The sequence below is a fragment of the Priapulus caudatus genome, unplaced genomic scaffold (genome assembly GCF_000485595.1).
Source record: "Priapulus caudatus unplaced genomic scaffold, Priapulus_caudatus-5.0.1 Scaffold917, whole genome shotgun sequence".
Taxonomy (NCBI): domain Eukaryota; kingdom Metazoa; phylum Priapulida; class Priapulimorpha; order Priapulimorphida; family Priapulidae; genus Priapulus; species Priapulus caudatus.
The window spans coordinates 58,500-71,439 of NW_014577978.1; the positions used below are offsets into that span (position 1 = coordinate 58,500).

Here is a 12,940-nt window from a genome sequence, read left to right on the forward strand (position 1 = left end):
GAATTTCAATATGCCGTCGTATGCGTACTTAATTAACTATACAGACTATCAGAACGCAAAATTTTAATTAATTTATCTGCAGCCTTGAAAAATATCAGTTATCAGACAAAAGCAATGCTCATCATGTGTGCGTAAATACAACAAAAAACTACAATTCTACGAACACAACAACATGTTGGTTTTACCGCAAATATGGTTCCACGCGTTTCTTTGATGTTCTCTTGTTTAGATGTAAAATTTTACAGTGGCTGGAACGGTTACGGTTAGGTACGTGTTACATTCATAGATCGGTGAGAATCATACATTTACAGTCTCTAAGCAAAACGGGGTTTACATATTTCCTCAGATTCGTAAACTTAGTATTAGATGTATATACCTATTAAACCGACTGAGTGTAAATTATATTTATCAGCCACAGTAGAAAAGTACGCACATAATCATGACGTTTTCCACATGTTGAATGCCAACACTGCACTGGACTGTGTTGTGTACGTAATATTCGGTGATGATTAATAATAATATTTTAAAGCAGGAAAGAAAGAACACTGTGAATACTCATATGTATGTAAGTAACGTCTAATTGCCATCAGTTCAAATGGCAACATTACCTTCGATATTTAACATATCGGTAGACGGTAACGACGACGACGTGGCCCGGCCCCATCACAGGCACTTGAAGCGTTTCAACTGTAAACACACGCCGCCGCCATTGCGCGCACACTGACACATAAATATATAGATGTATATATTTATGTGTGTATATGTATATGTGTATGTGTATATATTTTATGTATGTATATATTTATGTGTCAGTGTGCGCGCAATGGCGGCGTCGTGTGTTTCAGTTGAAACGCTTCAAGTGCCTGTGACCCCATGCCCATGGCCATACCCATGCTTTACACCCATTGACAGTTCTCCGCTATGTTCTGCGCCAGGACCGGTTCCACAGTCGTGGATTAACTTTTAACTCTGAGTTAATTCCTACTTAGAGTTAAAAGTAACTCAGAGTTAATTCCGTTTCACAGTCGTGGATTAACTTTAACTCTGAGTTAAATATGCTTAACTCAAAGTTAAAATTAACTCTGGTTCGAACCTGGATTAACTCTTAACTCAGGGTTAAAAATCAAGTTACATTCGATCTACGATTCGATTTAGTTTAATATAGATAGTCTTCCAGGCTCATTTTTAAGGGGCGCGATCGCGCTCGCGCTCCACCGCGCACCCGAAATTGTGCCATGGTGGCGCGCATCATCGCGCTTCATAAAAGTGGTTGAAATCGCGCACCAAAATATCTATTATGTTGAAATAGCGTCCATAGAGTTCTCAATGTAGGGGGGTACAAAAAGGTTAGCACACACAACAATTTGTGGTGTGTAAGTAACTGAACGTATGGCAGAGGTACAGGTCGGTTACTACCCTCTGGTTTATATATATATATAAATACAACTAAACAACAGCATCCAAATACAGGTACTATACGGTAGCCACAAGTTACCTGCTCGTTTTCTACTATACGTGGCGAGAAGTGTTTCTGCCGACGTGAAACAGTTGTAGGGCTGGAGGGCTACATACGTGGCTACTACGTACAAGTAATTTGGCTAGTTTTGTTGATGGATTGTGATGATATTTTGTGCTGAAATATGCAGGTACATGGATTAGAATCTCTAAGGATGAAAATTAGAATGAATAAAACAAGTTTATTTTTACATCCGATCAACTCTTTTATTAACCTGTGTGCTAGTGTTGGGTTGTGGATGAAAAAGATGTAATCCTGATGAAGCCATTGAATGAATGAAGGTGAAGATGAATGATAATCAGTAGATTGACATGACATCCCAATTTTCGTTTTGGATTTCACTCTAGACTGAGGATTGGTCATGATTCCATCATCACACCCAAGAGGCATGATGGAGAGCCCTCGGAGAGCTTTCCATCATCCCTTTTAAAGTGTGATTTTTAGTGGAGCTCTCCATCATGCATCTTAAGGGTGTGATTTTTTAGTGGAGCTCTCCATCATGCCTCTTAAGGGTGTGATTATGGAGCGTGAAAAGACCCCCTATTGTGTCCTAGGGGAGTCATTAGTAGTCCTCCTGTACTTTTCAAATCTGAAAGCCTGGTCTTCGGTATAATCTTTTAGACTAGTTTCTACAAGGTTAGTTTAGCTCTAGGGTACTACTAGTACTAGAGCTAATTAGTTTATCTAGCACTGCCCCGTGTCCGATCTTCCGCTGCCGCTGGAACATAGGTGTTTGTTTACGTTTGGTGCACATTGGTCGGCTATTGATGGCGTACCAACGCTGATCCAGGCATCCGTACTTCTACCATGTTCGTGCGTCAATCATGCGTCTATTGTCTATGCGTCTATCATGTGTCTATCGTCTATGCGTCTATCATGCGTCTATCATGCGTCTATCGTCTATGCGTTTATCGTCTATGCGTCTATCATGCGTCTATCGTGTTCATCTGTTCTAACTACGTGGAATTATGGGATACTAACTCTGAGTTAAAACATTTAATTCTGAGTTACTTAACTCAGGATTTAATCCATGTTTATGAAACCCAAATTTAACTCGGAGTTTACTAACTCAGAGTTAGTGAGTTTAACTCAGAGTTAGTCTTAACTCAGAGTTAAAGTTAATCCACGACTGTGGAACCGGGTCCAGTAGTTTCGCATCTCCGCGAGAGCCCGGATGTGCGAGTAAACTCCGCCATATTGTTTATCTCGATGCGTTATCTGCCTTGCATACGCAGGTCGCTCACCTTTGTGTCGAAGAACAGTGCACGTAGCAGGGAATAGAGCACCGATAATGGATGACCTGAGTGATATGACACTTGATACATTTAAATTATGGTCAATGCATGCTCTAAAAGTCTTTCTTAAGCCAATACGATCCGTTTGAGCAGCCCTTCACACTATACGTTAACGCCATTGTTCGCGCATTTTACTCGCGCTTTCCGGGACGGAAACTCCTCCCGACCTTTGACCTTAGGCTAAGCGCATGCGCAGTGTTAAACTGTCAACGGGTGTATAGGCCATGCACTCATGAGTCACTGAGTGAGTCACTTCTGATTCTGGTGATATCACTCAGTGACTCGCTGCCACTGGCACTGCCACTTGGCCTGGCACTGGCATTGGCAGTCACAGGGACTTGAAGCGTTTTAAGAAAATATACGCAGTGGCTGGAGGTACGGTAGCCGTCGTTCGTTGAAGCCCCTTTTTGGCGTTATGGTTAGGGTTATGGTTAGGGTTATGGTTCTAGCTCATCTAAACTCAAATCGTGAATTTATTTCCCAAGGCGTTATTTCGAAATCTGGCGCCACCGCCGCCATCTTTGTCTTGTTAAGTATGAAAGCGAATGGACTCCCGTACCCGTAGCCTCGAGACATTAAGATACGGCTACCGTACCCGTAGCCACTGCCTAAAATGTAATGCTAACTAAATACGAAATCTATTTACTACCAAATTCTTAATGTTTCTATACTCTCTTTCACCTATTATTGCCGACAGTTTCCTGTAAATTCCATCCAAATCCTACGTGCGACCATATACGCTGCCGCCGGCCATTGCTCTCGCGGCTCCACTGTAGCATGCTTACACTAATATATATAGCAGGTAGGAAAGCGGGATCGCAAAATTCGCTCTACGCTCGCTTGATTTCACACTTTCACAGCACGAATACACATCCAACAGCTGCCATCTTTGTTTCTATGTCAAGAACAGTGTTCACCTGTTATAAAAACATACTGTCTCTGTTCGTAACTGAGCTGTGTCACGCGAAATTACACAAAGACTGACGAAATTCTCGCGTTCGCGAACCTTCCACAGTAAAATAAATGTCTGTCAGAATCAGGAAACACCTATCGGTGCTCTTCGTGACCTCATTCGTGAGGCTTGTACGGGAGTTGGAAAGCAGTGCGCCGCCTGGGCGCCGCCTATAGTCCATAGACTGGCACTCGCTCCCACCTCTCGGCTTAGCTTAGTCACTCGATGGGCAATCGAGGTGGGAGCGAGTCCCAGTCTATATAGCCTTTGTCCTTGCAGCCATTTCCATTACTGGGCAAGGTTCGCGTCTTTGTGTGATTTCGCGTGACACAGCTCGGTTACGAACAGCGACAGTATGTTTTTATAACAAGTGAACACTGTTCTTGACATAGAAACAAAGATGGCAGCTGTTGGATGTGTATTCGTGCTGTGAAAGTGTGAAATCAAGCGAGCGTCGAGCGAATTTTGCGATCCCGCTTTCCTACCTGCTATATATATTAGTGTAAGCGTGCAACAGTGGAGCCGCGAGAGCAATGGCCGGCGGCAGCGTATATGGTTGCATGTAGGATTTGGACGGAATTTACAGGAAACTGTCAGCAATAATAGGTGAAAGAGAGTATAGAAACATTAAGAATTTGGTAGTAAATAGATTTCGTATTTAGTTAGCATTATATTTTATTGAAACGCTTCAAGTGGGCACTGTGTTGGCAGTGACTGTGTCTGTGAGCTAGTGTCAGTGAGGCACTTCGCGCGGCCCAGTGCTGTTTCAATAAAAACATGCTGATAAATGAATATAGATTGTATTTACTACCGAAGTTGGTGTACGCCTTGTCGCGTAATAATTCAGCCTAATAAATGCCGTTTAACTGCTCCGTTAGAACATATAATCCTACCGCACGCATGATAAAAGCACACCTTCGCACCACCAATACACAAATAACCGCCTACATATTGGTATCTGTGTAATAGTGCATATATCGCCAAATATTCACATGTTTTAACTTGCACTTGTGTTGTGTACAACTTACTTTACCAAGAGAATTCTAGTGAATTCCTGTAGAAAACTCCTACTTCATGGCAATGACATAAATGAAAGCAATTGCTTGTTTATAAATGAAATTTATTTTGACACTACGGACCCCCTCTATCCTTTGATAAATGAAGGTACGTAGTCGTGTATGTGACATCATTCTTGCATAAACCACCCTGGCATGTCTTGGAGCTGTGTGGCGGAGCTCATATTGGAGCTCGGAAGCAGGTACAACGCAGCAGCTGCAGAACGCAACGCGCCATAATTACTCGTGTATAAACAAGCAGTATATCGTGCATAAATATCCACAGTGAACCGGACATTACATTACCACTCTTAAAAGAACCGGGTGTTGTAATAAAGTTATGGCATATTTATTTCGGTCTGCTATTTTCGGACTGTCTATTAAAATTAATCTGGTATTAATATAACATGTAATGTCTCTTAAATGAATAACGAAAGGTGTAGGATTGCAGTATTTTATCATTGTATTTAGCTAGCTATTTTTGCCTTGACAGAGAACAACACGATGTATACCAAGTTATCCCCACCGCCAAGTCCCATAGATGTGGATGCTCAAACACAGATGCCTTCTCCTGTTCCAGGCTGCAATCCATGCAGATCATCTGCGACTTATAAAAGGCAAGTGAACGTTTGCGTAGTATATATTGGATTATATTATTAGGTGTGTTCAACTACATGGCTAATGCACAGATAATTACTGATTCAAACTGGACATCAGGAGATATTATGTAATGATCATGTGCAGCTTTTTAATGTACACTGAGCATTGTACATATGGTACATATTGCACAATCTTGCATTATTTATAAAATATGAAATACACCTTATGTTCATGTGTATGCACACATAATTTCATTGATGGGTGTATGTTTGCAGACACAAGTATTTAAGAAGGCTCATCAAATTTCGTCAGATGGACTTTGAATTCGCCTTTTGGCAGATGCTGTATTTGGTTATTGCTCCACAAAAAGTATATAGGAACTTCAACTACAGAAAACGTAAACTGAACTTTACTAAATGTACATTTGTTTGTGTATTTACGAATAGTTATTAAGAATTATGCATTTTCCTTCAAAAAATATTAAATTTCAAGAAGGAATTCTTAATGGGAAATTTAAACATTTAATAATTAATATTGTAATGTTCTGGTTATAAACATTGTTGCTGTTAGTAGCAAGATCAGTTGTAAATATAATGGCTGTACGAAATATTATATAAGTAATGAACATGCATGTGTTTTGTGTAGAAACAAAAGACCAGTATGCAAGAGACGACCCAGCATTTCTTGTACTTCTCAGTCTCTGCCTTGTTGGTGAGTAATTCTTTATTTTATTTGCATCAAAACATTAAGTATATCATCATCCACATATCTATACAATGTTGTAGATATGTTCGTTCATGCTATCATGTATATACGTATCTGTATCGAAGTTGTCTTTGATGTTGTGCTGATGAAACCTTCCATTTTTCAGGTTCATCAGTTGGCTTCTCACTTGTCTTACGGCTTGGCTTTTTTGGTTTTGTAAAGTTCATGTTGTGGGTTGTATTTATTGACTGCATTGGAGTAGGCCTGATGATCGCAAGTATATTCTGGTACGTATAACCTGTGTATCTGTGTATCTGTATCTGATCGGTTCCAATACATATGTATAAGCAATCATCTATCTGAATACAGTAACTGCACATCAATGCTCATGTGAAGCTGTATTGTGAATTGTATTGTGGACAGTGTATTGCAATCAATCGTATTACGATTAATCGTTGCACCACTACTTAAAGCCGCACAATGCGCATCCAAACGCTAATTTCTCCAGTACTAGACTAGCAAATACTTTGTGTCATGCATAATCACACTACCTTATGACAAAATAAACTCTAGTTCCTCCCATTTCACAGCGCGTTGTCTTATAAAAAGTATTTGAAAATACCTCCAATGTTGTTCAAATTCTCCGATGTTGTTAACACTTTCGCGTTGCCCTGCCAAGCAACCGCACAGCGGTGCTGCGGTACAGCGGTACGGGTGTAGCAAAGATAAAAACATGTGACGTCACCTCACCACTTCGAGGCTAAATTGTTTGGCAAACAGTCGGCGTTTGCGCCAGAATGCCAGTTTTCTCACCTCTTTCTTGTGGGTTTTAAGCAAATGCGCAGTGAAATGGAAGCAACTAGAGTTTATTTTGTCATAAGATAGCGTGATCATGCATGACACAAAGTATTTGCTAGTCTAGTACTGGAGAAATTAGCGTTTGGATGCGCATAGTGCGGCTTTAACTTGCATGCACGCATTTTCGTTACTAGCGATGGATGTGCCCATTCCTGTGTGAAATGCTGGGCATGGGAGGCTTGCCTTAGTTAGTGAGAGAGCGCACATTAATAATTGATTTATTTTTTAGGTTTCTGACAAATCGCTACCTTGTAAGACCAACACACACTGGCCAGGATGTTGAGTGGGGTTACTGCTTTGATGTGCACCTCAATGCATTCTTCCCATTGCTTATGATTTTGCATGTTTTCCAGTTGATTTTCCTAAAGCGTAAGTATAATATATAAACTGTTGGGCATGCTATTAAACATTAAAATGTTTGTATACCACACATAGTAGGACATATCAATTTGTCCATTTACGTGGCGAAATTAAGCTGTGAACATTTGGTTTATTGATTGTTTGTATCCTGTTTTTAGATATATTCAATTAAAATTACAGATTTTATAGCTGTTGAACCGGACTGGTTTCTTCCAAAACTATTTGGAAATACCTTGTGGCTAATTGCAATTGGGTACTACATCTATATCACGTTCCTAGGATACAGTGGTGAGTAGTATTTACAAATTCTATGCGATACCCTGTAGGATTGTTCAAGTTAACTGAAAAAATTGTTTTAAGTTTGTATAATGAAGAACTGATCAGTATTGTCTGGTTAGTCAACTAAACGTTACAGATTATCACTGCAGTAGTAGATTATGGAAACTACACATTGTAGAAAAGGTGTATATTTCCTGAAGCTGTAGGACATATTTTTCACATTTTCCAATTATTTGTACATTTATCAGCTTTTGATATGGGTTATTTGGCTGGGGCCATAGTAATGGCTTTTTCTCTACTCATCAATATTTGCGTAGACAAAGGGAGGGAGGAGAAATTAATGAGAGGGAGAGGGGTGGAGAGAAAGAGAGGGTAACAGGAGAAGTACAGAGAGATATCCGTATATATATTTACCTCGGCACAAGGTTGAAGTCAAATATGTGTTACATCATAAAATTCGTAGTCGGCAGTACTATAATCTACTGCTGTTATTGCAGCATTACCTTTGCTACACAAGACGCAGGTTCTACTCTATCCCACGTGTGTGCTGGTAATAGCCTACGTCATCACCCTGGCGGTTGGCTGGAACATCAGCAAGGGCTTGATGTACTTCTACGAATACAGGGTGGGCTGACCTAATGGCATGGTCACAGTATAGCACGGTACTAACCTTTCTGGTTACAGAAATATAGTTAACATGTATGATATGCACTGCACATTAACGTCAATAGTCAATGTAAGTTAAAAGTTAAATCCTTCCCGCGCCTATGTGGAACATAGGCGCATAGGGCGGTGCCTATCTCCGTTTCCGTAACCCTGCGGCCCCGCAGCTGCTTTGACAGTAAATGCTACAGTAGGGGGTTAGTCCACTGGCAGCACTGAATTTATTTGAGTCAATGTATGTAGGTAGCACTGAATTTATATTAGTGTTTGGAGTTCTAATATTTACTAAACAGAAATACAATACCCTTACACTTGCACACTAGATAATATGCGTGATTGTTAGTAGTGTGTAGTGTAGTGAGTAGCTAACAGTCGAGTTCTTTTGTAATTTTTAATAATTCTTAATTTTCTCTTCTTGCAGCTCTGACAATGCTGGTTGTGGGATGACGTGGTACGTTGTACCATGTACAATCATTCGGCGTAGGGGTTTAATGCACACACTAGTCCCTAGCGTCTACACCAGGGGGAGCCATTTCCTGGTACATGTGCTCGCCTGATGCACATGCTGGTGTAATAACCTGTAAAACTGGAAGGTCATTACTAAAATATAACTCGTTTACCTATAATTTCGTGAGGCCAAATACTATTGCACTCCGAAACTCACCGCGCTAAAGAAGTTTAATTATTAGTTGTATTATTTGCAGATGGAGGATAATGTGACGATTTGTACAATCAATGTCATAGTCGGAACTAATAGGTCAAGATAAATCTTACACATTTGTCTGTCATTTGTTATTACAAGTGTTGTTACTGCACCTTGTGTGGCAATTTAAAACTGCATTTCCCTGAAGAGTAGCTGTCACAAATGATAGTATGCGCACTACCATTTCTTGATTGCCACATAAAGATTTCCCAAAAAATGCCGTGTGTACGAACAAACAAGCCTAGTAGATTGATGGATAAAATATAAACAAACTGCCATGTCGTTTTATTCAAAATTTACTTAGCATGCTAAGACAGTGTAGCAACAGCATCACTAGGGTGTAAATTAGTGAAACCTGGCTTATCTGTGATAATACCTTGCGCAACAGCAAAATAAAACGTTTTTTTCTCAAAAATTTCAGTAAAGTAGCATTCAGAAAATAACTATTTATTAATCAAACTTTCATTAATATATTTTGGTACACTGATAAGAATTTTTGGCCAATTTATGTGCTATGTTCCATGCCCTAACTACACACAGATATATATATAGAGTAAACACCTGCATAAAAGAAACTGTGGATTAAGAACCTCCAGGCTGAAATTGGACCAATAAAGCACCTAGTATATAAGAACCACTTCAGCCTGAAACAGAAAATCACTGGTTCTTTTATGCGGGTGTTTACTGTATATGCGGAGAGGCCAAGTCACCCTGGAGACACCATGTGAATGTTCCTCTGGGCCAAAATGGGATGTAAATGTCTGAACTCAAGGCAGCCTTTGTCTTGAGTCTATCTGATGACGAAATAATTTTATGCACAAAATGCTTATATATAGGACTACTTTGATTAGATACACTGATAGATTTCAGGGGAACCAGTTTTTGCATTTCAATAAATATAGCAACTGTTTGCTAAACTGGCAGTGATAATATAATGCATACAAGAAAATGTTATTGACAGTTACGCATGTAAATAGTTACCTCCGAATTATGACCAGAAAAAATCATCTATACAAGGAATTCTAATTATCTTAGATTTATACCATTGTAACAAAAACTATACTTCGTCTTCTGTGGTATAAATTATTTTCTAACAAAAGGATAAAGGCAGTGTTGTCCCAAAATGTGGATAAACCAAGGGAGTAAACTGTTAATCTGTGCTTTGAAATGTCTTTGCTTTATGATAGCAAACAATGGTACTTTGTTGAAAGACCAATAATATGAAATAAGCAGAAACGTATTACCTTACAACATTATTTGCATTATTGATGAGGCATTGTAAAGTTTAGTAGTATATAATGTAGATACAAACTAGATTGCCTGCATAGGTGAAATCTTTGTACAGAAGTCATGTGGTGTATATAATAAAATAATAAGCTATGTAAATCTATAATGTTGAAAAAAATTCCATTCATTACACATTAGTACAACAATGTAATCATATACCCCATCGCATTCATAACTTGTGATAGCACCAAGGTCAGAGTATTCCTGCAGTAACAAGGCATACAAATTAATCTATTAGCTAATGAATGTTTTGCACTGATTGTTATTCAAGAATTGTTAACAGTGTATTCATAGTTAAAATTACTTCAGACCTAGCTGTATTATAATAGATTTGCAGCCACCTAGATGTGTTACTTTCAATCTCACAAGGGTTTTATAATAATGTTTCCAATTGCCCACCTCACAAAATATACTTGTGGAACGTATATCTTTTGAAACGTAATTGACTTGCTTTTGTGGCCTAAGGTTTTTGGGCAATAATGACAGTTGCACAACCATACGTTTTTCTCAAGACCTCTCTCTTCTCCATGAATGCATCTGCCTCATTCCTCTCCTTTAAAGCACGAACCCTCTGATGGAACGTCTTGATACCATTATCACCAGTCTCCTTATCTCGCTGTCTTACCAATGTAAATGTGGAATCCGAAAGTAAAAATTCTGGGTCAAATGCAGCATCCATATTGTAATAATGCTCTGGTTTCATCACTATTTCATGAAGGGGAACTATTGCCTTCATACTTGAAAACCCAATTGCTGTCAATGCACGCTCCACTGTGTTGTATTCTCCACCAAATGCCAGGTCCATGATTGGGTCCTTGAACAAGTCGTCTAAGTCATCTATAAGAGCATGGTACCATACACAGTGGTCTCGCTGTGGTCGCAAAGAAGTGCTCATAATGAAGTACCCCCCCTTTCTCAGAGCTTCGTAGACGTTGCGTAGGGCCGCTGTGGCTTTTGGAAACGTCTCCGTGGCAGTGTTATCCTCTGGACAACCGAAGTGGTGCAAAACGTAATTCATAAAGATAGCATCATACTGTGCGCTGCCTGGTATACTGTTAGGAAGCTGCAATAGCTGGCAATGTGGCACGCGCCCACCAGCAATGTAGTCGGCAACCTTGACCCTTGCGCAGTTCAACATTCCCTCACTTGCATCAAATATGGACACCTTGCCAACTCCATTGTCCAGGAAATACTTGGTGTAGTTGCCTGTGCCACAACCTGAACAACATAAATTATGTATAGTTTATATATGAACATTAATATTGTATTGAAAATTGTGGTCACTTTCCTTGCTCTCACGAATTTGTATGGGTTCTCACATCATTGTAGATTTGTTGATTCTGCATAGAACCAGCGCAATAATCACCGAGTAGAGATAGTTGCATATCATGAGATGACACCTTTTAGCTATATTACCTTCAATAAGGTCACCATTTCATCTTTTAAATAAATTATTATTGGAAAATGTACATCTATATATCCATTTTTAATTTAATATATACAAAACACACTGATACACTGAGATAAACTCAGTAATACATGTGAATGAATGTAGAAAATGCCATGGGGTTTGCACAGTTCTGAAAGTATTGTATGGATTATCTCCTGATTATATCAACGAGACACTAACCAATGTCAGCAATGTGGAGCTCTTGTAATGGCTTTCCTAGTGCACATAGTGCACTTAGCTCAGTTTCTGCTCCAATTGGATGCCTAAAAAATATATTGCACGCATGAATGCATGCATGACATTAAGTGTCAATACAGCAAATTAGATTACATGCATGGGATCTAAGTATTATACTTATTCGAAGGGCAAGTAGAGGAGAAAAGAAGCCAGAGAATGGTGGGCGGGAGGGAGGGAGGGAGATAAATAGACAGATACATAGAGAGAGAGAGAAAGAGCGAAAGAGAAAGAGAGAGAGAGAGATGAAGGGAGGGAGATATTATATTATTATAGTTAGGCATGAATTTGTTGCAATGATACAAATTCCTTCTAAACACATCACTCGTAAGTATCAAAATCATGTGCATAAATATCATTATCATATACATAACACAGAATGATATGAACAGATTGGTTTTTTATTAGATATAGGAACACTAATAGGATACTTATTAGAAGGGGAACTAGAGGGAAAAAGAAGCCAGAGAGCAAAATACAATACCTTTTGCATTATAATATATAGTGGTCTTACATATGCGTGCGTGCGTGCTTACCTGAATTTATCGTAACACCGGGAAACAGTTTCATAGTCCTCGTATGCACTCATTTTTTAATACCAAGTCCAGTAAACTAATAGAAATTATGAAATTATATGTACAGCCTGCAAAGAAACAAGCAAAGTGATAATATAATAGCTATTCACTTTATATAGTGACAGTGATATTACAGGCCATGGTTTGAACACACAGACATATTGGGATAGGGAAAGAAAGAAAGGAAGAGTGGGAGGGAATTAGGGAAGGAGCGATAGAGGGAGCTAAACAGAGAGGGAGAAAAAAAGAGCTAGAGAGACAGAGTGAGAGCTAGAGAGACAGAATGAGAGCGAGAGAGAGAAAGAGATAGAAAGCGAGCTAGGGAGAGAGGGGGCAGGCGGGCGGGAGGGAAGCAGTGAAGGAGGAAAAGAGGGAGGGAGAGAGAGAGCGGGTGGGAGGGAAGGATGG

The 12,940-nt window shown here is 39.5% G+C and overlaps 2 protein-coding genes across 6 annotated transcripts; one reads left to right on the top strand and one right to left on the bottom strand.

Annotated features, from left to right (window-relative positions):
- Positions 1-457: 457 nt before the first annotated feature.
- LOC106814393 (protein unc-50 homolog) lies at positions 458-9,071 on the top strand. 5 transcript variants are annotated; one of them, XM_014818708.1, is made up of 9 exons: positions 458-565; positions 5,312-5,435; positions 5,694-5,815; positions 6,064-6,129; positions 6,290-6,410; positions 7,211-7,350; positions 7,522-7,629; positions 8,118-8,282; positions 8,705-9,071. In XM_014818708.1, the coding sequence occupies exons 2-8, from the start codon at positions 5,323-5,325 to the stop codon at positions 8,252-8,254; spliced, it is 807 nt and encodes a 268-aa protein (XP_014674194.1). In that variant the 5' UTR covers positions 458-565; positions 5,312-5,322; the 3' UTR covers positions 8,255-8,282; positions 8,705-9,071. The 5 variants fall into 5 exon arrangements, with proteins under 5 accessions (XP_014674194.1, XP_014674197.1, XP_014674195.1 ...); XM_014818711.1 differs by having other exon boundaries at positions 8,118-8,245; XM_014818709.1 differs by having other exon boundaries at positions 458-561.
- A 172-nt stretch (positions 9,072-9,243) lies between these two features.
- LOC106814392 lies at positions 9,244-12,634 on the bottom strand. Its single transcript, XM_014818706.1, has 3 exons — positions 12,494-12,634; positions 11,904-11,986; positions 9,244-11,491 (listed from the first exon to the last, which is right to left on the bottom strand). Exons 1-3 carry the CDS (start codon positions 12,544-12,546, stop codon positions 10,734-10,736), a joined length of 894 nt encoding a protein of 297 aa, XP_014674192.1. The 5' UTR covers positions 12,547-12,634; the 3' UTR covers positions 9,244-10,733.
- Positions 12,635-12,940: the final 306 nt, after the last annotated feature.